This window comes from Pongo abelii, chromosome 1 (genome assembly GCF_028885655.2).
Source record: "Pongo abelii isolate AG06213 chromosome 1, NHGRI_mPonAbe1-v2.0_pri, whole genome shotgun sequence".
Taxonomy (NCBI): Eukaryota; Metazoa; Chordata; class Mammalia; order Primates; family Hominidae; genus Pongo; species Pongo abelii.
In genome coordinates this window covers 24,610,416-24,638,079 of record NC_071985.2, presented here as the reverse complement: position 1 = coordinate 24,638,079, position 27,664 = coordinate 24,610,416, and the positions used below count along the sequence as shown (strand labels likewise).

Below are 27,664 nucleotides of genomic sequence, written 5' to 3'. Positions count from 1 at the left end.
TGAGACTAGGTAATTTATAATGAGAAGAGGTCTGATTGGCTCATGGTTACACAGTCTGTACAGGAAGCATGTCTGGGAGACCTCAGGAAACTTATAATCATGGCAGAAGGTGAAGAGGGAAGCAGGCATGTTTTACATGGCTGGATCAGGAGGAAGAGATGTAGGGGGAGGTGCTACACACTCTTTAAAACAACCAGGTCTCATGAGAACTTACTATCATGAAAACAGCACAGAGGAAATCTTTCCCCTTAATCCAGTCACCTTCCACCAGACCCCTCCTTCAACACTGGGGATTACAATTTGGCATGAGATTTGGTTGAGGACACAAATCCAAACCATATCACCATCTATCTTTCTTGAATGTTTTTGTCATGAAATAGTGTTGGATTTTGTCAAATACTTTTTTTTTCTGTCTGTTGAGATGACCATGTGTCTTTTACTTTATTAATGTAGCATATTACATTACATACATACATTTTCATAAATGGAACCAATCTTGCATTCTTGAGATAAATCCCACTTAATTTTAGTTTATTATCCTTTATATATGCTGCTGGATTCAGTCTGGTATTATTTTGTTGAAAATGTTCACATCTATATTCGTAAAGGACATTGGTCTGTAGTTTTCTTGTGATGTGTTTGTCTGGTTTTGGATTCAGGATAATACTCACCTCATAGAATGAATTGGGTAGCGTTATTACCACTTATCTTCTGAAAATTTTATGAAGGATTGGTGCTAATTCTTCCTGAGATGTTTAAAAGATTCATCTGTGAAGTCTGGGCCTCAGCTTTTGTGTGTGTGTGGGATGTATTAAAATTACTAATTAAATCTCTTTACTTGTTATAGATTTGTTTAGATTTTCTATTTATTCTTGATAAAATTTTGGTAATTTATGTCTTTCTAGGATTTTGTCCATTTTATCTAACTTATTTAAACTGTTGGTATACAGTTGTTTATAGTATTCACATAATTGTTTTGATTTCTGTAAGGTCAATAGTGATATCTTCTCTTTCATTACAGATTTTAGTAATTTGAGGCTTTTCTCTTATTTTCTTAGTCTAGTTAAACATTTGTTAATTTTGTTGATCTTTTTAAAAACCAACTTTTGGTTTTATTGATTTTCTTGTCAACTAAAAAAATCCCAAACAAGTTAATTTTAAAATGGGTGAAAGATCTAAGCAGACATTTCATCAAAGAATAAACAGATAGCAAATAAGTGTTTTAAAGATGCTATAAATCATTAGACATTAGAGAAATGCAAATTAAAATCACAGTGAGACACTTTTACGTACCTACTAGAATGGCTAAAACAATACTAACAATACAAAGTGCTCATGAGGATGAGGAGCAACTGGAACTCTAGTACAAGGCTGGTGGGAATGCAAAAGGATACAGATGCTCTGGATAACAATTGGGCAATTTCTTATAAAGATAAACATAAACTTACCCTATAATCTAGCAAGCCTCCTCCTAGCCATTTACCGCAAAAAACAGAAAACATTTTTCTATGGAAAAAAACCATATGTAAATATTTATAATGGCTTTATTCATAATTGTTCAACTTTGGAAATAATTTAAATATCTATAAGTGGATAGCCATGAAGTGCAGTACTTCTCAGCAATAAAAATGAGTGAAATATTATACTTACTTATGCAACACGAATAAATCTCAAATGTTAAGTGAAGGAAGCCAGACTCAAAACACTATATATTATATGATTCCATTTATATGACGTTTTGGAAAATCAAAACTGGAAGGGCAGAAATCAAGTCAGTGATTGCCATGGGCTAGGTGGGGGTGAGAGGAACCTTCTATAAAGGGGCCTGATACAATTTTTTAGATGACAGAAATGTACTACATTTAGTCATTGTGATTGTAGTGGTTGATAACTGTGTGTGATTGTCAAAATTCATTAGAACTGCATACCTGAGAAGCATGAATTTTACTGGATATAAATTATACCTCAATAAACCTGACATTAAAAATAAAGTATTATTTATTTAGCACATATCACTTGTCAGATACTTTGTTAGATCCTGGACATACAGTGCTGAGCAAAATAGACAGTTTTTGCTCTAATGTAGTTTACAGTGTAGAGGAAGGGAGAGAGATTAATCTCGTGACCACACAACTATATTTAACATTACAATAAATGCCACAAAGAAGATGTTTGGGGTATTATTAGACTGAATCTGGTGTGGGAGAAGATTCATTGATAGGAGTTAATGAGGAAATCAAGAAGAAAGGGTGGTCAAGTGATCCCTGAAAAGTATATCATATATCCTACAGAACAAGAAGCATATTTGAAAAAGTGAGAAGAAGACAGTATGACAACAGTGAAGTGATAAGAAAATAGCATAAGACATAATGTGATTGGTCAAACTTATAAATAATAAATGTCTTTTCTACCATCCTAAAAGTTTCTGAAGAATTTTGTTATAAAATCAACTAATCCTAAATCATCATTGCAACCTATGCATACCAAGTGGAGAGTGTTTCAGAAAGTAAAAGTCTTCATATGTTAGGTGATAAAACAGATTTCAATAAACTTAAAATGATTAAAATACAAAGTATGTTCTCCAACCAACATAAATTAGAATTAGAAATCAATAACAGAAGAAAGTTTGGGAAAGGTCACAAATATATGGAAATTAAATAACATACTCCTAAATAACCAATGAGTCAAAGCAGAAATCACAAGGGAAATTAGAATAAAATGCAGTTTTATAAATGAATGAAAATGAAAACACAACATACCAAAACTTACTATAGGCAGCAAAGGCAGTGCTTAGAGGGAATATACATGTAAAAACTACATGATATCTGTGTTCTACAAATATTTTATCCCAGTCCATAAATTGTCTTAATTTTCTTAAGTGGCTTTTGATAAACAAGAGTTTTTAATTTTTATGAAGTCCAATTTATCTGTTTTTTCTTTTAAAGGTTTGGGCTTTTGGTTTCTGATCTAAAGCATTGTTTCTTAATGCAACAGCATGATGAATTTTTCTAAAATTTTCTTTTAGAAGTTTTATACTTCTGGATATTATATTATATCTGTGATCCTTTTTGAGTTAATTTTTGCAAATGGTGTCAGGTGTGGTTTGAGGTATATATTGTTATATGTAGGTATTTAATCACTCCAGTAGTTTGTTGAAAAGACTAATCTTCAGACAATTACCCTAACATCTGGTAGAAAATTGATTAATTAAATATATTCATGAGTCTATTTCTGAATGCTTTTTTCTAGTCCAGTGATCTGTGAATCTGTCCTTCCACCAATATCTCACAGTCTGCATAACTATAATTTTATAATAAGTCTTGAAATCAGTTAGTATGTATTCTTCAGCTTTGTTCTTCTTTTTCAAAATTGTTTTAACTATTTTAATTCATTTACTTTTTCATATATATCTTATAATTAACTAGCAGATTTATTCAAAAGGCCTACTGAGATTTTGATTGAGATTGCATTGAATATATAGATCAATCTGGGGAGAATCGACATCTTAACAATATTCAGTCTTTTGAAGCCCTGAACATGGTAGACTTTTTCCTTTATTTAGATCTTCTTTGATTTATCTCATCAGTGTTTTATAGAACTCAGTGTGCAAATATTGCACATTTTTGTTTTAAACTACCTATTGCATATTTTGATGGTATTAGAAATGGTACCCTATTTTAAATACAGTTTCTAATTATTCATTGCTAGTAAAAGAAATGCGACTGATTTTGCATATTGACCTTGTATCTGTAACCTTACTAAGCTCACTTATCATTTGTAATAACTTTTCTTTGGTAGACAATTTAAGAATTTCTACTTAGACCAAGTGTCAACAAAATATAGCCCATAGGCCAAATCCTGTGGCAGCCAGTTTTTATAAATTAGTTTTGTTGGACTATAGCCACGCCCATTTGTTTACCCATTGTCTGTGGCTACTTTTGCACTACAAAGGCAAAATTCAGTTGTTGTGACAGACCACCATATATGGTCCACAAAACGTAAAATATTTCCTATCTGGCCCCTTACAGAAAAGGTTTGCTGTCCCATGCTCTAGAGTAACCACTAAAAGATAATGATAGGATGTCTAAAAAGCTAAAAGGAAAAATATTAAAAGAATATAAAAATTGATTAATCTAAAACTAGCTATTCTTACAGGCTAATACAAATTATTTTTGTTACTTTTATCACTTCTATGGTACTGCTAAAACTTTAGAACTCTTCAACTCCATTTATTTTCCTCTTGCCTTTTACAGCATTCTTTTACTATATTTTAAATACATTTTTAGTTGTTCATATATTTTAACTCCAGAAGATGTTAAAAGTATTGTTTTGAATGGTCAATATCCATTTATCTTTATCCATATGATTACCATTTCTTGTGTTGTTTCCTTTTGCTTGTTTCTGTTTGTGTGGGGTCATTTTCCTTCTTCCTGAAAAACAATCTAGTATTTCTTTCAGTGCAGTAATGCTGGGAAAGAGTTCCCTCGGTTTTTGATTGTTGAAAAGGAACTTTATGTCACCATCGTTTATAAAGGATATTTTCGCTGGGTGTAGAGTTCTAGATAATGTGAGACTCTTTTGAAAGACTTCTCAGTTTAATTTTTTTTAAATTTTTATTTTAGGTTTGGGGGTACATGTGACGGTTTTTACATAAATAAACATGGGTTGTGGGGGTTTGTTGTACATATTATTACATTACCCAGGCATTAAGCTCAGTACCCAATAATGATCTTTTCTGCCCCTCTCCCTCCTTCCACCTTCCTGGCTCAAGTAGACCCCAGTGTCTGTTGTTTCCTTATTTGTGTTCATAAGTTCTTATCATTTCGCTCCCACTTAAAAGTGAGAACATACAGTGTTTGGTTTTGTGTTCTTGCGTTAGTTTGCTAAGGATGATCACCTCTAGCTCCATCCATGTTCCTGTAAAACACATGAACTCGTTCTTTTATATGGCTGCATCATATTCCATGGTGTATATGTACCACATTTTCTTTATCCAGTCTGTCATTGATGGGCATATAGGTTGATTCTATATCTTTGCTATTGTGAACAGTGCTGCAGTGAACATTGGTGTTCATGTGTCTTTATGGTAGAATGCTTTTTATCCCTTTGGGTATGTACCCAATAACAGGACTGCTGGGTCGAATGGTAGTTCTCCTTTTAGCTCTTTGAGTAATCGCCATACTGTTTTCCACAATGGTTGAACTAATTTACACTCCCACCAGCAGTGTATAAGGGTTCCCTTTTCTCTGCAACCTCACTAGCATCCGTTATTTTTTTACTTTAATAATAACCATTCTGACTGGTGTGAGATGGTATCTTATCGTGGTTTTGATTTGCATTTTTCTAATGATCAGCGATATTGAGCTCTTTTTCATATGCTTATTGGCTGCTGTATGTCTTCTTTTGAGAAGTGTTTGTTCATGTCCTTTGCCCACTTTTTAGTGGGGTTGTGTTTTTCTTGTAAATTTGTTTAAGTTCCTTATATATGCTGGATATTAGACCTTTGTCAGATACAAAGTTTGCAAATATTTTCCCCCATTATGTAGGTTGTCTGTTTACTCTGTTGATAGTTTCTTTTCCTGTGCAGAAGCTCTTAAGTTTGATTAGATCCTGTTTGTCAATTTTTGCTTTTGTTACAATGGCTTTTTGTGTCTTCATCATTAAGTCTTTGCCCATTCCTGTGTCCAAAATGGTACTGCCTAGGTTGTCTTCCAGGGTTTTTATAGTTTTGGGTTTTACATTTAAGTCTTTAATCCATCTTGAATTGATGCTTATATATGGTGTAAGGAAGGAGTCCAGCTTCAATCTTCTGCATATGGCGAGCCAGTTATCTCAGCACTGTTTATTGAATAGGGAGTGTTTCCCTCATTGCTTGTTTTTGTTAGCTTTGTCAAAGATCAGATGGTCATAGATATGGGGCCTTATTTCTGGGCTCTCTATTCTGTTCCATTGGTCTATGTGCCTGTTTTTGCACCAGTACCATTCTCTTTTGGTCACTGTAGCCTTGTAGTGTAGTTTGAAGTTGGGTAATGTGATTCCTCCAGCTTCATTTTTTTTTTTTTGCTTAGGATTGCCTTGGATATTTGGGCTGTTTTTTGGATCCACATAAATTTTAAAATAATTTTTTCTAATTCTGTGAAGAATGTCATTGATAGTTTGATAGGAATAGCATTGAATCTGTAAATAGCCATTTTAATGATATTGATTCTATGAACATGGGATGCTTTTCTATTTCTCTGTGTCTTCTCTGATTTTTTGAGCAGTGTTTTGTAATTCTCATTGTAGAGATCTTTCACCTCCCTGTTAGTTGTATTTCTAAGTATTTTATTCTTTTTGTGGCAATTGTGAATGGGAATTCATTCACAATTTGGCTCTTGGCTTGATTGTTGTTAGTATATAGGAATGCTAGTGATTTTTGTACGTTGATTTTGTATCCTGCAACTTTGCTAAAGCTGTTTATCAGCTGAAGGAGCAGCTTTGGGCCTGAAACTATAGGTAAAGAATCATGTTGTATGCAAACAGAGATAGTTTGACTTCTCTCTTCCTATTTGGATGCACTTTATTTCTTTCTCTTGCCTGATTGCTCTGGCCAGGACTTCCAGTACTATGTTGAACAGGAGTGGTGAGAGAGGGCGTCCTTGTCTTTTGCCATTTTTCAAGGGGAATGCTTCCAGCTTTTGCCCATTCAGTATAGTGTTAGCTGTGGGTTTGTCCTAGATGACTCTTACTATTTTGAGGTATGTTCCTTCAACACCTGGTTTACTGAGAGTTTTTAACATGAAGGATATTGAAATTTATTGAAAGCCTTTTTTGCATCTATTGAGATAATCATACGGTTTTTGTCTTTAGTTCTGTTTATGTGATGAATCACATTTATTGATTTGTGTATGTTGAGCCAACCTTGGATCCTGGGGATGAAGAAGCCTACTAGATCTTAGTGGATTAGTTTTTTGATGTGCTGCCGTATTCGGTTTGCAGGTATTTTGTTGAGGATTTTTGCATCAATATTCATCAAGGATATTGGCTTGAATTTGTGTGTGTATGTGTGTGTGTGTGTCTGTGTGTGTGTGTCTGCCAGGTTTTGGTATCAAGATGATGCTGGCCTCATACAATGATTTGGGGAGAGAAGTTCTTCCTCCTCAATTGTTTTAGCTTAATTTCTGTAGGAATGGTACCAGCTCTTCTTTGTACATCTGCTAGAACTTGACTGCGATTTCATCAGGTCCTGAGCTTTTTTGCTTGGTAGGCTGTTATCACCGATTCAGCTTTAGAGCTTATTATTGGCCTGTTCAGGGAATCAATTTCTTCCTGGCTCAGTCTTGTGAGGGTGTATGTGTCTAAGGATTTATCCATCTCTTTTAGATCTTCTAGTTTGTGTGCACAGAGGTGTTTGTAGTAGTTTCTGATGGTTGTTTTCATTTCTGTGGGGTCAGTAATAACATTCCCTTCATTGTTTCTAATTGTGCTTATTTGGATCATCTCTCTTTTCTTCTTAATTAGTGTAGCTAGTAGCCTCTCTATTTTATTAATTTTTTCAAAAACAACAGCTCCTGGATTCTTTGATCTTTAAAATGTTTTTTTGTGTGTGTGTGTGTGTGTCTCTCAATTTCCTTCTGTTTGGCTCTGATTTTGGTTATTTCTTGTCTTCTGCTAGCTTAGTGGCAGGTAGGTTGTATGTGTCTAGCAATTGATCCCTTTTTTCTAGGGTTTCCAATTTGTGGCATATCATTGTTCATAGTAGCCTCTAGTGATCCTTTGAATTTCTGCAGTGTCAGTTGTAATGTCTCCTTTTTAATCTCTGATTTTGTTTATTTGGGTCTTTGCTCTCTTTGTTTTTTTACTTAGTGTGGCTAAAGGTTTATCAGTTTCCGATATCTTCAAAAACCAACTCTTTGTTTCATTGATCTTTTCTGTAGTTTTCTTGCTCTGATCTTTATTGTTTCTTTTCTTCTACTAACTTTGGATTTGGTTTCCTCTTGCTTTTCTCATTCTTTAAGATTTATCATTAGATTGTTTATTTAAAGTTTTTTTTGTTTTTTTTGTTTTTTTGTTTTTTTTGAGGTAGAAACTTACACCTATATACTTCCCTGTTAGTACTGCTTTTGCAGTATCCCATAGGTTTGGGTATGTTATGTTAGTTAATTTCCATGTGTTTGTGTAGTTCCCAGAATTCCTTCTGTGATTGATTTGTAGGGTTTTTGTCTTGTTTTGTTTTGTTTGTGGTCAGAGAAGATGCTTGATATTATTTTGATGTTATTGAATGTTTTAAGACTTGTTTTTTGACCTGACATATGGTCTATCCTTGAGAATTATCCGTGTGCTGGGAAGAATGTGTATTCTGTAGCCATTGGATGAAATGTTCTGTAGATATTAGGCCCATTTGGTTTTTCGTGCATATTGTCTGATGTTTCTTTGTTGATTTTTAGTCTGGATGATCTGTCCAAGGCTGAAAGTGTGGTGTTGAAGTCTCTAGCTATTATTGTATTGGGATTTATCTTTCCCTTTAGATCTAATAATTGTAAGAATTAAAGAAAGAGGAAAGAAACATAAAAGGTGGCTCACCAGTCAAGACAGATTTATTTTAAAGAAAACAAATCTGAGAGGAGCCTTCTGGCTGAGTTAGGTCAGAGACCCACTCTCTTACAGAGAATTTTTTTAAGAGGTTTTTTTGGTGGTTGTTTTTGTTTTTGTTTTTTGTTTTGTTCTGTTTTGTTTTGAGACAGAGTCCCACACTTTCACCCAGGCTGGAGTGCAATGGCGAGATCTTGCAACCTCCGCCTTCCAGGTTCACACGATTCTCCTGCCTCAGCCTCCCAAATAGCTGGGATTACAGGTGCACATCACCACACCTGGCTAATTTTTTGTATTTTTAGTAGGCATGGGGTTTCACTGTGTTGGCCAGACTGGTCTCGAACTCCTGACATCGTGATCCGCCCGCCTCAGCCTCCCAAAGTGCTGGGATTACAGGCCTGAGCCACCACGCCCCGCCCAGACTAAGAGTTTTTAAGGATTCAGGGTGGGAGAGTTTATTAGAGGCTTGGACTGCTTCTGTGTCTCTTTGTTGAGCTTATCTGGGAGGGAGAGTTGTGTGTCTGTTCTGATACATCTTTCTGCAGCTGCAAGGCATACCCTCAGAGTCTGCTTTTAGCTTCCCTATCTTAGTGCACCTGAAGGGAAAGGAATATGCTTATTAAGGCCTACTATTTTACTGGGGTCCATTGTATGAGGGTGAAGTTTGGCAGTTACCCAAGAGACTTTCCCCTCACCTCCCTCTGTGCCTGAACTGTCTTGTCTGTGTTTTACTGTCTGCTCTTTCTGGCTGCTTGTAATTAGAAGAGAAGTGATTTCCGTGAAATGCATAAGGCTAGAAAGGGAGCTGGAACTTAAAGTGGCAGTGTTTGTCGAAGATGACAGTGCTCCTGCTCTGTCAATAATGCTTGCTTTTTATATCTGTGTGCTCCAGTGTTGGGTACGTGTATATTTACAAGTGTTCTATCCTCTTGCTGAATTGACCACTTTATCATTATATAATGACCCTCTTTGTCTCTTTTTATACTTTTTGTTGTATAATCTATGTTGTCTGATGAAAGTATAACTACTTTTCTTTTATGGTTTCCATTTGCATGGAATATCTTTTCTCGTAGCTTTATTTTCGGTCTATGTTTGTCAAGGTGAAGAGTGTTTCTTGTAGGCAACAGAAGATTGATTCTTGGTTTTCCATTCATTCTGCCACTTTATATCTTTTGATTAGAGAATTTAGTCCATTTACATCCATTCTTATTATTAAATAAGGACTTACTCCTGCCATTTTGTTGTTTATTTTTGATTCTTTTGTGGTGGCCCCTTCCTTCTTTTCTTCCTTCCTGTCTTCCTTTTAGTGAAGGTGATTTTCTCTGGTGATGTTTTAATTTCTTGCTTCTTATTTTTTGTGTATCTGTTGTATGTTTATAGATTTTAGGTTACCATGAGTCTTGCAAATAATATAACCCATTATTTTAACCTCATGACAACTTAATGTTGATTGCATAAACAAACATACAAACAAACAAGATAAGGAAAGTTATAAAATCTCTATACGTAATCTCTTTGCTTCTTAACTTTTATTGTTTCTTTTTATATCTTATTGTACAATCTGTGTCTTGAAAAATTGTAGTTCTTTTTGATCAGTTCTTCATCTTTCTACTTAAAATATGAATAGTTTACACATCACAGTTACAGTGTTATAATATTCTGTGTGTGTTTGTTTGTTTTCTGAGACAGAGTTTCGCTCTTATTGCCCAGGCTGGAGTGCAATGGCACGATCCTGGCTCACCGCAATCTCCGCCTCCTGGGTTCAAGCAATTCTCCTGCCTCAGCCTCCCGAGTAGCTGAGATTACAGGAGTGTGCCACCATGCCTGGCTGATTTTGTATTTTTAGTAGAGACAGGGTTTCTCCATGTTGGTCAGGCTGGTCTCAAACTCCTGACCTCAGGTGATCTGCCCGCCTCAGCCTCCCAAAGTGCTGGGATTACAGGCATGAGCCACCATGCCCGACCAATATTCTGTGTTTTTATGTGCACTTACTGTTACCAGTGAGTTTTGTGCCTTCAGATGATTTCTTATTGCTCATTAGTGTTATTTTCTTTCAGATTGAAGCACTTCCTTTAGCGTTTCTTGTAGGATAGATCTGGTATTGATGATAAGTGTCTGGCAAAACCCTCAGGTTTTGTTTGTCTGGGAAGGTTTTTATTTTTGCTTTGTGTTTGAAAGATATTTTTGCCAGATGTACCATTCTGTGGTTGAACGGTTTTGTTTTTCTTCTGTACTTTATTTATGTGTTTGAGACATGGTGTCACTCTGGCTTGATCTTTGGGAGTTTGATTATTAAGTGCTTTGGGGTAGTCTTCTTTAGGTTAAATCTGCTTGGTGGTCTATACTCTCCTTGTACTTCCAACCCCAGCCAACATTTATTATTTATTATTTTCTGTTTTTTTTTTTAATAGCCATCCTAATGGGTTATGAGGTGATACAGTATCTCAGTGTGTTATGGATTGCATTTCCCTAATGATTAGTGATATTAAGCATCTTTTCTTGTGCTTATTGTCCATTTGTGTATCTTCTTTGGAGAAAGGTCTAGTCAGGTCCTTTGCCTGTTTTTTAATTGGGTTGCTTTTTGTTGTTGAGTCGTAGGTGTTCTTTATGTATGTAGATATAAATGACTTTTAAATGATTTTTTTTCTTCCCATTTCTTAATCCAGAACATTCAAGGACAACTCTTTTCCTACTGGAAAGACAATAAATGATTGTGAAGAACTTGTTGATAATTCAAAGTCACATGCTATTTCTGTTCAAAAGTCAGAAGTAAAAACAGACACTGATATTAATGAGGTAAAATGATCTTTGAAAAATATAAACATAGATGTTTTGCTATAAAATGAATACATTTTGAAATTTAAAATGTGATTTATGATTAATTACCCACAACCCCTTACCCAACATACCCTCCCCAACACACACACACACACACACACACACACACACACACACACACTCTTACCTGGTCCCACTGTAAAAAGCCATAATGACACTTGTCTCATTTAGTTCATTCGTTCATTCATTCACCACATGGTTTATTGAGTACTTACTGTCTTCCAGGCACTGAACTAGGTAGGCACTGAAATAACGGCAGTGGGCATAACAAATTCTCTGACCTCTTGGAGCTTATATTTTACCAGGGGAGACAGACAAATGAAGTGATGAGTACTGTGAAGAAAAATAATGGAAAAGAAGGGAATGCAGGAGTGATGTTGTATGCTATTTTACATAGGAATGTTAAGGGAAGGCCACCCTATCTAAAGTAGCATCTACCCCCTCCTCCCACTGCTACACTACTCTGTCTTTGTTTTTGTTCAAAGGATTTTTGTTGTGTTCTTAACTTAAAAATGGGAGAAGCAAAATAGGAAACCTTGAAAGAATCCTAGATAAACTTTCATTAAGAAATCTTTTCTTGCCAGAATTGTTTCTCTCTCCATTGGTATTATTTTCTTGAGATTTAAACTTTATATGTTAAGTGCTTATCCTATTTGGTAAAAGTAGCCTTGTATAATATGGCCTTTATATATATCTTTTCTTTTTTTTTTTTTTCTTGAGACGGAGTCTCGCTCTGTTGCCCAGGCTGGAGTGGCGTGGTGAGATCTCGGCTCACTGCAAGCTCTGCCTCCCGGGTTCACGCCATTCTCCTGCCTCAGCCTCCCGAGTAGCTGGGACTACAGGAGCCCATCACCACGCCTGGCTAATTTTTTTTTGTATTCTTAGTAGAGACGGGGTTTCGCCGTGTTAGCCAGAATGGTCTTGATCTTCTGACCTTGTGATCTGCCCGCCTTGGCCTCCCAAAGTGCTGGGATTACAGGCATGAGCCACTGTGCCCGGCCGTATCTTTTCTTTTTAAAGTATTTAGGTAGATTTGATGACAAGGGAAAATATTCACATGTGTTAGTGAAAGCAAACATATACACATACACACTATGTAGTTTGAAGTCTGAAAATATATGCATCAAAATATTAACAATGGTTATCTATGGGTGGTAGGAATCTTGAGTAATTTTACTTTTGTATATATATATTTCTAGATAGTCTAAATTTTGTACACTGCATGTGTATTATGTTTATAATGTTTTTTATTAAGTATACGATACCTGCAAAAATAAGCAAACACTCATGTAGGCTTCATCCAACTTTAAAGTATTCAGTGTCTCGTATTCATTCTTTACTGATGAAACAGTTCACTTACCATTCTACTGTTGATAGACATCTGGGTTATTTTCAGTTTTTGTTTTTGCTATCACCTATAATTCTGCCTTGCACATTCCTGTATATTTCTCCTTTGGTGTATATGAGCAAGAGTTACTATTTATTTATTTATTGCTAAGGAGTGAAATTTCTGGGTGAAAGCATATGTTATTTTCAGCTGTATTGAGTAATATAAAATTGTTTTTCTAAAATGCTTGTACCAATTTCAATGACCTTTAGCAATTCATACATTTTTATTGCTCCATAAGCTTACTAATCCTCATCAATATTTAATGTCAATCAGATAGGTGTGAAATGGCATTTTGCCAAAGTTTTAATTTGAATTTCCCTTATTACTAGTTTGGTTAAGCATTTTTTCATGTAACTTGTATTAGTCAGGATTCTCCTGAGGGACAGAACCAATAAGATACACACATCTATTTTATATATGTATATATACATGTATGGGTTCAGTGCAGGCTGACAGAGTGGAGATTTGGACACAGGCTGCATGAATGAGCAGACTACCACTAAGGTGGCCTAAATTTATGTCCACTTTTGTCCCATAGCCCAAGTTTGGGCATCTTGCCCCTACTTTGCCCTCTAGTATCTGACCTTGGTTTGCTCCTCTTTTTTACTGTACAGAGCTCAAAATGTTGAAAATGTAGATCTGAATCTCAAGCGAGAGATAAGAGCTAAAGTTGTCGATATGGTAATCATTGGTGCTGCCTCCTCCTTCCCTTCCTAATCCCCGTTGTAATCTGTAAAATTTATAGTTTCATTTAGCTGTGGCTATTCCTCTCTTGTAGTTTACAATCTAGAGGAAATAAAACTATTGACTGGTTCATTCTTGTTGTCACAAAAAGCATTAACAGCTAAGAGATTTCTTCACTACAAAAATATTTTCAGGCCCCAGTTAGTTCATATTATAATGATGTAAACAGACCCATGAGTGAACTTCATTCAGCCTTACCACATGCTAGCAATATAGCCTTTGACAAATTAAGCTTCCAGGTTTTTTTTTTTGTATGTGCAATGAGAGTAATAATTTCTGTCTCTCAGGGTTTTTATGAGGATTAGGTGAAGGTAGTAACTTGTTTACTATAGTGATACTCATTCACTGTAACCATAATTACATTTAAAGAATGATTTAATGCAAAATATTTAAGTGCAGTAATGTTAGAAGGTATATATAGCTTGAGGTCCAGTATTCCCAGGGTTAATTAGAGGTTATTTTCCAGAATAAGCTAAGCAGCACATTATATATTTATTAAGAATTGTCTCAGTGGACTTTCTTTTATTGTGATAAAACATACATAACATAAAATTTTCCATTTAACAATTTTTAGGTGTACAGTTTGGTGGTATGAGGTACATTCAGTGTTAGGCAACCATCACCACTTTCCATTTCTACAGCTTTTTCATCATCCTGAACAAACACTATACCCATTTGTGTGAACATTTAAGATTTGCAAATCACCTTCAATATCTGCTCATGCTCTTTCCCCGGCAGCTTAATAAGGTGCTATGAGGTTTATTTATAACGTTAACTGCCCTAATTTGTTAATGACTGGAATTAGAGGTTAAGGTCCCAGCAGATTATTCAAGTGATCACCCTGAGAAACACAGAGGAGTCATTATGCAGTAGGTAACTTAAGCATAACGGATTATTTATGAGGTAGGAAGGAGCAATAGATTAACTGAGAACCCAAGCCCAGACAGAGCCTAAGAACAATTATGTTATATAAATGAGATATTTATCCCTTAGTGTTTTTCACTGGAGATGTCCATATTAGTATAAGTATATTAAAGTGAAGAGCTAGGACTTACTCTAGTGGGTTTAAAGTGTGTTTTCTTGATTTGTAGTTCTTAAACCCAGGTGCAAAATAGAGTCACCTGTTCAGCTTGTAGATGATTAAGAGTCCTGGGCTCTGCCTCTGACTTTTCAACTCAAAATCTCTGGGGATAGGACCTAAGAATTTGTATTTTAAATGGGCACACAGTGACTAGGACTAATGATATACTGACTCTGGCATCAGTTTACAGTCTTTGGGGGGAACTCCTTCATTACAATGTCATTTGTTTCACATGCAATTTACTTATTTTAACATGCAAGTATCAGGTATTTGATAATACAGTGTTACTCAGTTATACTGGAGTTATGATTTCTCATTTAAAATTTTGATCTGTATTATTCTAAATTAAATGTTCTGTAAGTTATATGTTGTCACTGGCACCCTCACATTATCTGTTTAAAAATTAGATTTTGAATAGTGTTGAAGTGGGGAAGGATTTGAGAAAAACGTATGCACCAATATTTGAAGTAAATCTATGCTTGAGAATTCCTGCTGAGAGTGATTCTTCAGAAAATTCTAAAGAGAACTTTGATGAGTCTGACCAGTGCCCTGAAGAGTATGTGATGTTTGAAGATGAAATGTCAGAAAATAAAGACAATTGTGTCAAAAAACACTCAAGTGAAGAATTGCTCCCAAAAGCCAAGAAACCAAAAGAAATTAGTTATAATCTTGAAGATATTATTTCAGGTAAGACAATTGAGACTATAAAGAATGAAGGGTTGCCAGGTGTGGTGGCTCATGCCTGCAATCCCGGCACTCTGGGAGGCCGAGGTGGGAGGATCACTTGAGGCCAGAAGTTTGAGACCAGCCTGGGCAACACAGTGAGACCTTGTCTCTTGGGGGGAAAAAAAAAAGAATGAAGGGAAATATCTTAACAATTGGAAAATAACAAATGAGAGATCATTTTAATAGTCTGTGTATTCTAATTTATAGATTATGATTTTATAAATCTTAAGGTAAATACTGCTAAAAGTAAGGATAAACTTACAGATCATTGTTGTGCATATAAGTAATGACACCATTATTCATTTTCATCTCAAAACCCAAAGAGTTTCTCACTGAAGCAGAGCCGAGGGCCCTGTTCATCAAAGGGAACAACATCTAGGATGTTTGTTCTCAGATCTCTTTAATCAGAACCTTGGAATGGGGTGTACTGCTTCAGTATTGTGTTTCAAATGACCTCTTGAGTTTATTCTTAGGATATGTGTAAAGCACTGGCATATATTAATTTGTCATTTACCTGACATAAATGTCAATCAATTTTGTATTTTCTCTTTCTTTCAATGGATTCTAATAGACACAGAAATTGAGACTGAGTTTGAGAATAAATACATGTATTATGAGTAAGTATTAGACATTTTAAAAATTACAAGTAATTGTATTTTATATGGTAGTTATTATATTCCTCTGAAATATGCTTTTATTGTTTTGTCTGTTAGATTTCCAGAATTTGCTACAAATCTCTTCATAGATCCCAACAGATTGGAGTTTTCAGTAAAAATTCAAAATATGTTGACTAATATGGAAAAATGTATAAGTAAGTGTTTTTAAAGCTTAGTGAAATGCGTTGTCTTATTTGGCAATATTTTCTTAAATTTAGGCATCTGATGCCTTTACCCAGGGATGTGGCAGATGTTACAGAATATTAGTATATCATAAATGCACAGTTTTTGGGATCAAACACTGAATTTGGAATTATTTGAGGATTTGTGAATTTTACACATAGCCTTAGAGTGCATAAAAGATGGGAATTAGGAAAATTTTCAAGGTTTGGATTTTTTCAGTTATGTTCTATACAGTGTTATGACACTTAATACAAATGAGCAAGCTCTTTTATGTGTAACAAAGATGTTGTTTCTACCTTAAAGAGATTTTAATTATTTTGCAGCTGTATGTACACAATCTGAAATTGCAGGCAATTACTAGCCTGACCAAAGAATTTATTCTTTTCTCACAATAAGTTTTACAAAGATCTTAAAACAGCGGAGTGTTGGCAACTTCTTAAAAGTTGCATCATTCTCCAGTCATGTCACTATAGTTTGCTGAGTTCAGAGGGCCCCTATTTCCAAGCTAAACTGGTGTCTAATGCATTGTTTGATTTTGTTTATGCAAGTCCCAGTAATTCAGTCTTTGCACTATGCTTTGGAACTACCACCACATATTAAGTTACTCCATTCCCCCAAACTGGCTGAAAGGTAGTCAGTATGTCCCTTGACATCTCATATTTATTTTAAAGTTTGCTTTGTATTATGAAGATGAAATGTGCATAAGAACATGGATTTGTTTTAAAATCAAGAATTATCACAAAGTTGTTATAGTTTTTTACCCAGTCCATTTTGAATCAGTTTGGTAAGGGTTTCTTGCTGAGTAAAATCCAGAGATATTAGTATCTTGCAACATTATACACTTACAGACATTATAAACAACTATGCTCTCTTGTTAGGATGACCCCTCCCATACTCATTTTATTCAGTAGCCCATAGATTTGTTCTGCTGCCTTCTAGCTTTTAATAATGTAAATAAGAAGTCTGATGCTACTGTGATTTTCCTTCCTTTGTATACTTGTGATTTCTGTCTAGTAATTTATCATTTGGAGTTAGGAACTTTTCTATAATAAAGCCATATATACAATTCTATGTTGATCTTTCTTAAAATCCAGTGAGGCTCTTCAGTCTAAAGAACTAAGTTCTTACCAATCTTTCCATATGTTCCTTCTTTCCCTTTGGATTTTTTTGTTTTTCATCTAAGATTTCCTGGGTCTAAACATCTGATTATTTCTATTTCTTTTTTCTTTGTTATGAAATGTTTCTACTCTTTAAGTTTCTATAATGAGATAATTTGAGACTTCTATAAGTTGGAAGCATAGTACAGAGTTTCTGTATACTCTTTATATGCTTTAATCTAACCACAGTATAGTTATGAAAATGAAGAAATTAATATTAGTATAATAGTATTGATGAAATGATAGATTTTATTTGGATTTTCCCAGTTGTTTCCCTAATGTTCATTTTCTGTGCCAGGATCTAATCCCGGATCACACATTGCATATATTAATAGTTGTTTTGTCTGCTAAGTCTTTTCCAGTGTGTACCAGTTACTCAGTCTTTCCTTGTCTTTTATGACCTTGAGATACTGGTAATTTACTCTACAGATTGTCCATCAATTTTGGATTGTCTGATGTTGTCTCATGATGAGTTTGAGGATATACATCTTGGGGGAGAATACCATACTGGGTGTGTGCCCTTTTCAGTACATCAACCTAGTAGTACATGACATTGATATACCTTTTTACTGGTGATGCTCACCATGACCACTTAGTTAAAGTCATGTCTGCCAGGTTTCTCCATGATGAAGTTACAATATTTCCTCCTGTAGCTAATAAACTTGGGGTGGGAGGAGAGATTTTGAGATTATACAGATATCTTGTTTCTCCTGAAAATTTTGCCCACTAATTCTAACATTTATCAGTGGACCTTGCCTTGCCTGCAACAGTTATTACTGTGGTGTTCTTAATGGTGATTTTCTGTTTCTTTCATCCCGTATACATTCATGAATTAGAATTCTTCTGTAAGGAGTAGCTATTCCTTTTCCATTTATTGAATTTTTCAGTCATTTATTTATATGAATATGGATTCACTAATATTTGCATATATATGATAATATGTATATATGTATATAAATATACATATGTATTATATATGTGTGTTTATATATTTACCTTACAAATAGTCATTTAAATCACCCCATTTCAACTACCCATATATAACAACTATTTCCTTTTGCAATTTACATTCATATTCATACATTAGTCAAATGTATATTTTAAATGTTATATGATCACTTAGCATTATATCATAGACATTACAAAGGTATTTAGAACCTTTTCTAAAAGGCTTCAGGATATGGTATCATAGTTAGAGAGGCCTTCCCAATGATCATATTATAAAAACATTCTCTCACTTATTTTCTAATTCTATTATTTCATTTTTATATTTAAATATTTGTTCACTCTGAGATTTATTTGGCGTATGTTATGAAGTAGGACTTCACTTTTAATTTTTTCTCAAATGACTAATGATCTGTGTGTCCTAGCATTGTGAATTGAATAATCCATTCCTTATCCCCACTGATTTGAAATGCCACATTTATCATTTTTTATTTTCCAGAATGTTTTCCATTGTATTTCTGGGCTATGCAGATGATATGTCTGTAACTTATGTACCAGTATTATACTGCGTTCGTTATTATGTAGCTTTGTACTATTTCTAGCATCTATTAGCCGTCTCCTTTTTCACTCTTTTTTCCCTGGAAATTTCCTGGGTTCATTGATACTTATTTTGGTCTTTAGACTATAATACAGTATTACTGTTATATATTTTGTTGCTCAAGTTGTTCTGGCTTAGTTTTGGAAGAGTAATTCTCCTCAGTTGGTTCCTGTGCCCTTCAGTGTACCTCCGTCCTTGTCTTGTGACTACTTCCTTAGTTTCCGTCACCTCAAGATACTTCAGGCTCATCTTGTATTTTCTCTGCCCCAGCCCTGAAATTAACTGTTTCTCCAAGGAACCCTGGATTAGAGAAGGAAATTTAGGAACAAAGATCTACGCACTAGATGTGCTCATTGCTACAGGAGTGTCACTACTTCCTGGCCTATCGGAGAAAATATCTAGAAAATATATGTATGTATACTAGCTCATGCATACACACACAACTGCATTTATTCCTAGATCTTTTTGTTTGTCCATTTTAAACTGTGAATTCATACTGATACCTCAGACCCCAATCCAACACTTCAGGGTTCATTCTAGCCTTTTCCTTTTCCTTATATATAACTTTTTTCTCTGGCTATGAGAAATCTGGCTGACATAATCAACAACGTAGTTACTCGTTTGTTATACAGTCATGCACTGCATAAAGATGGTTCAATCAATGACAGACCACATGGTACTCCCATAAGATTATAATACCATACTTTTCCTGTATCATTTCTATGTTTCAATATATAATCCTTACCACTATTTTACAATTGCCTACAATATTTAGTATAGTAATATGCGGTACAAGTTTGTAGCTAGGGCAACAGGGTATACCATATAGCCTAGGTGTGTAGTAGGCTATACCATCTAGCTTTGTGTAAGTACAATCCATGATAGTCACACAATTATGAAATTGCCTAAGGACACACTTCTCAGAATGTATCCCTGTCTTTAATTGCATTACTGTACATGTAATTTCAGAATTGCTACTCCTTGCTTCTGCAAAAAGCAAATGTATCAATTAAAATACAGTGTTTGTGTTTATGTACAGTTTTTTAAAAATGTAACCTTACAGTTTCCAGTCCAAACTTGTTTTCTAAAGTTGCTTAGGTCAACCCTTTACTTTCCCACCCTCTTCAGTGAGGTTATGTCGTTTGTTTGTAATACAGTTAGATTAATTTGTCACAGTCTCCATTCCAACTTGGATTCCCTTGGTAACCTGGTTGACGTTTTAAAATATATATAAAGCACAATTTTCTCTTTGTGGGTGGTGTTAAGGGTTTTGACAAGTGCACGGGTAGATATCCATCATCACAATTCCATACAAAACAGTTCCATCATCCCCCAGTTCCCTTGTGCAGCCCTTTTATAGTCACACTCTCTCCATTCCCTTATCTGTGGCAACCACTCATCTGTTTTCTGTCCCTATTGTTATGGCATTTCCATAATGTCATATAAATGCACATGTAGCTTTTTGGATCTGGCTTCTTTCACTTAGAAAAATGCATTTAAAATTCAGCAATGTTGGCCGTGTACAGAGGTTCACGCCTGTAATCCCAGCACTTTGGGAGGCCCAGATGGGTGGATCACTTGAGCTCAGGAGTTCAAGACCAGCCTAGGCAAGATGGTGAAACCCTGTCTCTACAAAATATACAAAAAATTAGCCAGGCATTGCGGCACGCACCTGTAATCCCAGCTACTTGGGAGGCTGAGGCAGGAGGACGGCCTGAGCCCAGGAGGTCAAGGCGCAGTGAGCCAAAATTGTACCACTGTACTCCAGCCTCAGTGACAGTGCAAGACCCTGTCTCAAAAAATAAAAAATAAAAAAAATTATCTATGTTGTTACATGATTCAATAGTCTTTTTTTTAATTGCTGTGCTATATTCAGCTGTCTGGATGTATCACAGATTGCTTATCCATTCACATCTAGGTTGTCTCCAGTTTGGGGAAATTATATATAAAGTTGCTATACACATTCACATATAGGCTTTTGGATTAATCCAAGTTTTCTTTTTTCTTGGACAAATATCTAGGGGTAGGATTGCTGGGTCATATGGTAGTTATATATATATATTTTTTTCTTTTTTTTATTATTATTATACTTTAAGTTTTAGGGTACATGTGTACAATGTGCAGGTTAGTTACATATGTATACATGTGCCATGCTGGCGTGCTGCACCCATTAACTTGCCATTTAGCATTAGGTATATCTCCTAATGCTATCCCTCCCCCCTCCCCCCACCCCACAACAGTCCCCAGAGTATGATGTTCCCCTTCCTGTGTCCATGTGTTCTCATTGTTCAATTCCCATCTATGAGTGAGAACATGCGGTGTTCGCTTTTTGTCCTTGCGATAGTTTACTGAGAATGATGATTTCCAATTTCATCCATGTCCCTACAAAGGACATGAACTCATCCTTTTTTATGGCTGCATAGTATTCCATGGTGTATATGTGCCACATTTTCTTAATCCAGTCTATCATTGTTGGACATTTGGGTTTCTTCCAAGTCTTTGCTATTGTGAATCATGCCACAATAAACATACGTGTGCATGTGTCTTTATAGAAGCATGATTTATAGACCTTTGGGTATATACCCAGTAATGAGATGGCTGGGTCAAATGGTATTTCTAGTTCTAGATCCCTGAGGAATCGCCACACTGACTTCCACAATGGTTGAACTAGTATACAATCCCACCAACAGTGTAAAAGTGTTCCTATTTCTCCACATCCTCTCCAGCACCTGTTGTTTCCTGACTTTTTAATGATTGCCATTCTAACTGGTGTGAGATGGTATCTCATTGTGGTTTTGATTTGCATTTCTCTGATGGCTAGTGATGATGAGCATTTTTTCATGTGTCTTTGGCTGCATAAATGTCTTCTTTTGAGAAGTGTCTGTTCATATCCTTCGCCCACTTTTTGATGGGGTTGTTTGTTTTTTTCTTGTAAATTTGTTTGAGTTCATTGTAGATTCTGGATATTAGCCCTTTGAAGAGTAGGTTGCGAAAATTTTCTCCCATTTTGTAGGTTGCCTGTTCACTCTGATGGTAGTTTCTTTTGCTGTGCAGAAGCTCTCTAGTTTAATTAGATCCCATTTGTCAATTTTGGCTTTTGTTGCCATTGCTTTTGGTGTTTTAGACATGAAGTCCTTGGCCATGCCTATGTCCTGAATGGTAATGCCTAGGTTTTCTTCTAGGGTTTTTATGGTTTTAGGTCTAACATTTAAGTCTTTAATCCATCTTGAATTCATTTTTGTATAAGGTGTAAGGAAGGGATCCAGGTTCAGCTTTCTACATATGGCTAGCCAGTTTTCCCAGCACCATTTATTAAATAGGGAATCCTTTCCCCATTGCTTGTTTTTCTCAGGTTTGTCAAAGATCAGATAGTTGTAGATATGCGGCATTATTTCTGAGGGCTCTGTTCCGTTCCATTGATCTATATCTCTGTTTTGGTACCAGTACCATGCTGTTTTGGTTACTGTAGCCTTGTAGTATAGTTTGAAGTCAAGTAGTGTGATGCCTCCAGTTTTGTTCTTTTGGCTTAGGATTGACTTGGCGATGCAGGCTCTTTTTTGGTTCCATATGAACTTTAAGGTAGTTTTTTCCAATTCTGTGAAGAAAGTCATTGCTAGCTTGATGGGAATGGCATTGAATCCATAAATTACCTTGGGCAGTATGGCCATTTTCACGATATTGATTCTTCCTACCCATGAGCATGGAATGTTCTTCCATTTGTTTGTATCCTCTTTTATTTCATTGAGCAGTGGTTTGTAGTTTTCCTTGAAGAGGTCCTTCACTTCCCTTGTAAGTTGGATTCCTAGGTATTTTATTCTCTTTGAAGCAATTGTGAATGGGAGTTCACTCATGATTTGGCTCTCTGTTTGTCTGCTATTGGTGTATAAGAATGCTTGTGGTTTTTGTACATTGATTTTGTATCCTGAGACTTTGCTGAAGTTGCTTATCAGCTTAAGGAGATTTTGGGCTGAGACAGTGGGGTTTTCTAGATATACAATCATGTCATCTGCAAACAGGGACAATTTGACTTCCTCTTTTCCTAATTGAATACCTTTATTTCCTTCTCCTGCCTAATTGCCCTGGCCAGAACTTCCAACACTATGTTGAATAGGAGTGGTGAGAGAGGGCATCCCTGTCTTGTGCCACTTTTCAAAGGTAATGCTTCCAGTTTTTGCCCATTCAGTATGATATTGGCTGTGGGTTTGTCATAGATAGCTCTTATTATTTTGAGATACATCCCATCAATACCTAATTCATTGAGAGTTTTTAGCATGAAGGGTTGTTGAATTTTGTCAAAGGCCTTTTCTGCATCTATTGAGATAATCATGTGGTTTTTGTCTTTGGTTCTGTTTAAATGCTGGATTACATTTATTGATTTGCATATATTGAACCAGCCTTGCATCCCAGGGATGAAGCCCACTTGATCATGGTGGATAAGCTTTTTGATGTGCTGCTGGATTCAGTTTGCCAGTATTCTGTTGAGGATTTTTGCATCAATGTTCATCAAGGATATTGGTCTAAAATTCTCTTTTTTGGTTGTGTCTCTGCCCGTCTTTGGTATCAGGATGATGCTGGCCTCATAAAATGAGTTAGAGAGGATTCCCTCTTTTTCTGTTGATTGGAATAGTTTCAGAAGGAATGGTACCAGTTCCTCCTTGTACCTCTGGTAGAATTTGGCTGTGAATCCATCTGGTCCTGGACTCTTTTTAGTTGGTAAGCTATTGATTATTGCCACAATTTCAGCTCCTGTTATTGGTCTATTCAGAGATTCAACTTCTTCCTGGTTTAGTCTTGGGAGAGTGTATGTGTCCAGGAATTTATCCATTTCTTCTAGATTTTCTAGTTTATTTGCGTAGAGGTGTTTGTAGTATTCTCTGATGGTAGTTTGTATTTCTGTGGGATTGGTGGTGAAATCTCCTTCATCATTTTTTATTGCAACTATTTGATTCTTCTTTTTTTATTAGTCTTGCTAGCGGTCTGTCAATTTTGTTGATCCTTTCAAAAAACCAGCTCCTGGATTCATTAATTTTTGAAGGGTTTCTTATGTCTCTATTTCCTTCAGTTCTGCTCTGATTTTAGTTATTTCTTGCCTTCTGCTAGCTTTTGAATGTGTTTGCTCTTGCTTTTCTAGTTCTTTTAATTGTGATGTTAGGGTGTCAATTTTGGATCTTTCCTGCTTTCCCTTGTGGGCATTTAGTGCTATAAATTTCCCTCTACACACTGCTTTGAATGCGTCCCAGAGATTCTGGTACGTTGTGTCTTTGTTCTCGTTGGTTTCAAAGAACATCTTTATTTCTGCCTTCATTTCCTTATGTACCCAGTAGTCATTCAGGAGCAGGTTGTTCAGTTTCCATGTAGTTGAGCGGTTTTGAGTGAGTTTCTTAATCCTGAGTTCTAGTTTGAATGCACTGTGATCTGAGAGACAGTTTATTATAATTTCTTTTCTTTTACATTTGCTGAGGAGAGCTTCCAACTATGTGGTCAATTTTGGAATAGGTGTGGTGTGGTGCTGAGAAGAATGTATATTCTGTTGATTTGGGGTGGAGAGTTCTGTAGATGTCTATTAGGTCTGCTTGGTGCAGAGCTGAGTTCAATTCCTGGGTATCCTTGTTAACTTTCTGCCTCGTTGATCTGTCTGATGTTGACAGTGGGGTGTTAAAGTCTCCCATTATTATTGTGTGGGAGTCTAAGTCTCTTTGTAGGTCACTCAGGACTTGCTTTATGAATCTGGGTGCTCCTGTATTGGGTGCATATATATTTAGGATAGTTAGCTCTTCTTGTTGAGTTGATCCCTTTACCATTATGTAATGGCCTTCTTTGTCTCTTTTGATCTTTGTTGGTTTAAAGTCTGTTTTATCAGAGACTAGGATTGCAACCCCTGCGTTTTTTTTGTTTTCCATTTGCTTGGTAGATCTTCCTCCATCCTTTTATTTTGAGCCTATGTGTGTCTCTGCACGTGAGATGGGTTTCCTGAATACAGCACACTGATGGATCTTGACTCTTCATCCAGTTTGCCAGTGTGTCTTTTAATTGGAGCATTTAGTCCATTTACATTTCAGGTTAATATTGTTATGTATGAATTCGATCCTGTCATTCTGATGGTAGCTCCTTATTTTGCTCGTTAGTTGATGCAGTTTCTTCCTATTCTCGATGGTCTTTACATTTTGGCATGATTTTGCAGCAGCTGGTACTGGTTGTGCCTTTCCATGTTTAGTGCTTCCTTCAGGAGCTCTTTTAGGGCAGGCCTGGTAGTGACAAAATCTCTCAGCATTTGCTTGTCTGTAAAGGATTTTATTTCTCCTTCACTTATGAAGCTTAGTTTGGCTGGATATGAAATTCTGGGTTGAAAATTCTTTTCTTTAAGAATGTTGAATATGGGCCACCACTCTCTTCTGGCTTGTAGAGTTTCTGCCGAGAGATCTGCTGTTAGTCTGATGGACTTCCCTTTGTGGGTAACCCGACCTTTCTCTCTGGCTGCCCTTAACATTTGTTCCTTCATGTCAACTTTGGTGAATCTGACAATTATGTGTCTTGGAGTTGCTCTTCTCGAGGAGTATCTTTTTGGCATTCTCTGTATTTCCTGAATCTGAATATTGGCCTGCCTTGTTAGATTGGGGAAGTTCTCCTGGATAATATCCTGCAGAGTGTTTTCCAGCTTGGTTCCATTCTCCCCGTCACTTTCAGGTACACCAGTCAGACGTAGATTTGGTCTTTTCACATAGTCCCACATTTCTTGGAGGCTTTGTTTGTTTCTTTTTGTTCTTTTTTCTCTAAACTTCCCTTCTCGCTTCATTTCATTCATTTCATCTTCCATCACTGATACCCTTTCTTCCAGTTGGTCGCATCGGCTCCTGAGGCTTCTGCATTCTTCACGTAGTTCTCAAGCCTTGGCTTTCAGCTCCATCAGCTCCTTTAAGCACTTCTCTGTATTGGTTATTCTTGTTATACATTCGTCCAAAGTTTTTCAAAGTTTTCAACTTCTTTGCCTTTGGTTTGAATTTCCTCCTGTAGCTCGGAGTAGTTTGATTGTCTGAAGCCTTCTTCTCTCAACTCGTCAGTCATTCTCCGACCAGCTTTGTTCCGTTGCTGTTGAGGAACTGCGTTCCTTTGGAGGAGGAGAGGCGCTCTGCTTTTTAGAGTTTCCAGTTTTTCTGCTGTGTTTTTTCCCCATCTTTGTGGTTTTATCTACCTTTGGTCCTTGATGATGGTGTTGTACAGGTGGGTTTTTGGTGTTGATGTCCTTTCTGTTTGTTAGTTTTCCTTCTAACAGACAGGACCCTCAGCTGCAGGTCTGATGGAGTTTGCTAGAGGTCCACTCCAGACGCTGTTTGCCTGGGTATCAGCAGCAGTGTCTGCAGAACTGCGGATTTTTGTGATCTGAGAATGCTGCTATCTGATCGTTCCTCTGGAATTTTTGTCTCAGATGAGTACCCAGCCATGTGAGGTGTCAGTCTGCCCCTACTTGGGGGTGCCTCCTAGTTAGGTTGCTCGGGGGTCAAGGGTCAGGGACCCACTTGAGGAGGCAGTCTGCCCGTTCTCAGATCTCCAGCTGCGTGCTGGGAGAACCACTTCTCTCCTCAAAGCTGTCAGACAGGGACATTAAGTCTGCAGAGGTTACTGCTTTCTTTTTGTTTGTCTGTGCCCTGCCCCCAGAGGTGGAGCCTATAGAGGCAGGCAGGCCTCCTTGAGCTGTGGTGGGCTCCACCCAGTTGGAGCTTCCTGGCTGCTTTGTTTACCTAAGCAAGCCTGGGCAGTGGCGGGCGCCCCTCCCCCAGCCTCGCTGCCGCCTTGCAGTTTGATCTCAGACTGCTGTGATAGCAATCAGTGAGACTCCGTGGGCGTAGGACCCTCCGAGCCAGGTGCAGGATATAATCTCCTGGTGTGCTGTTTCCTAAGCCCTTTGGAAAAGCGCAGTATTCGGGTGGGAGTGGCCCAGTTTTCCAGGTGCCGTCTGTCGCCCCTTTCCTTGTCCAGGAAAGGGAATTCCCTGACCCCTTGCACTTCCCGAGTAAGGCAATGCCTCGCCCTGCTTCGGCTGGCACACGGTGCACTGCCCCCACTGTCCTGCGTCCACTGTCTGGCACTCCCTAGTGAGATGAACTGGGTACCTCAGATGGAAATGCAGAAATCACCCGTCTTCTGCGTCACTCACGCTGGGAGCTGTAGACCTGAGCTGTTCGTATTTGGCCATCTTGGCTCCTCCTCCCGGTAGTTATATATTTAACTTTATGAGAATGGCCAAACTTTTGCAAAGTGGTTGTATCATTTTGCATTCCTACCAGCAATGTATGAATTCCAGTTGCTCTGTGTCTTTGCCAGCACTTGGTAATTGCCAGATTAAAAACAAAAACAAAAAGCTTTTAGCCTTCTAATAGGTGTGTAATGATATCTTATTGTGGTAATTTTCATTTCACTAGTAACAAATGATATTGTTCATCTTTTATTATGCTAGTTTTCCATCTGCATATCTTATTTTGCCAAATGTCTTTTTAGATCTTTTGCCTTTTTTTTTTTTTTTTGAGATGGAGTCTTGCTCTATCACCCAGGCTGGAGTGCACTGGCGCAATCTCAGCTCACTGCAACCTCCATCTCCCAGGTTCAAGCCATTCTCTGCTTCAACCTCCTGAGTAGCTGGGATTCCAGGTGCCCACCACTACGCCCAGCTAATTTTTTTTGTATTTTTAGTAGAGACGGGGTTTCACCATCTTGGCTATGTTGGTCTTGAACTCCTGACCTCGTGATCCACCCACCTCGGCCTCCCAAAGTGCTGGGATT

General features: G+C 36.8%; 1 protein-coding gene across 23 annotated transcripts in view; it reads left to right on the top strand.

Annotated features, from left to right (window-relative positions):
• DNAH14 (dynein axonemal heavy chain 14) overlaps positions 1-27,664 on the top strand; it is a 499,118-nt gene that overhangs the window by 95,397 nt on the left and 376,057 nt on the right. For 20 of the 23 annotated variants that reach the window (XM_054519536.1, XM_054519533.2, XM_054519594.1 and 17 more), the window contains exons 12-15: positions 11,238-11,367; positions 15,032-15,311; positions 15,922-15,967; positions 16,064-16,161. In XM_054519536.1, coding sequence (XP_054375511.1) covers positions 11,238-11,367; positions 15,032-15,311; positions 15,922-15,967; positions 16,064-16,161 — 554 coding nt within the window. Of the gene's footprint in view, positions 1-11,237; positions 11,368-15,031; positions 15,312-15,921; positions 15,968-16,063; positions 16,162-27,664 lie in introns of those variants that run through there. The other 3 variants (XM_054519645.1, XM_054519654.1, XM_054519646.1) reach the window with 3 other exon arrangements.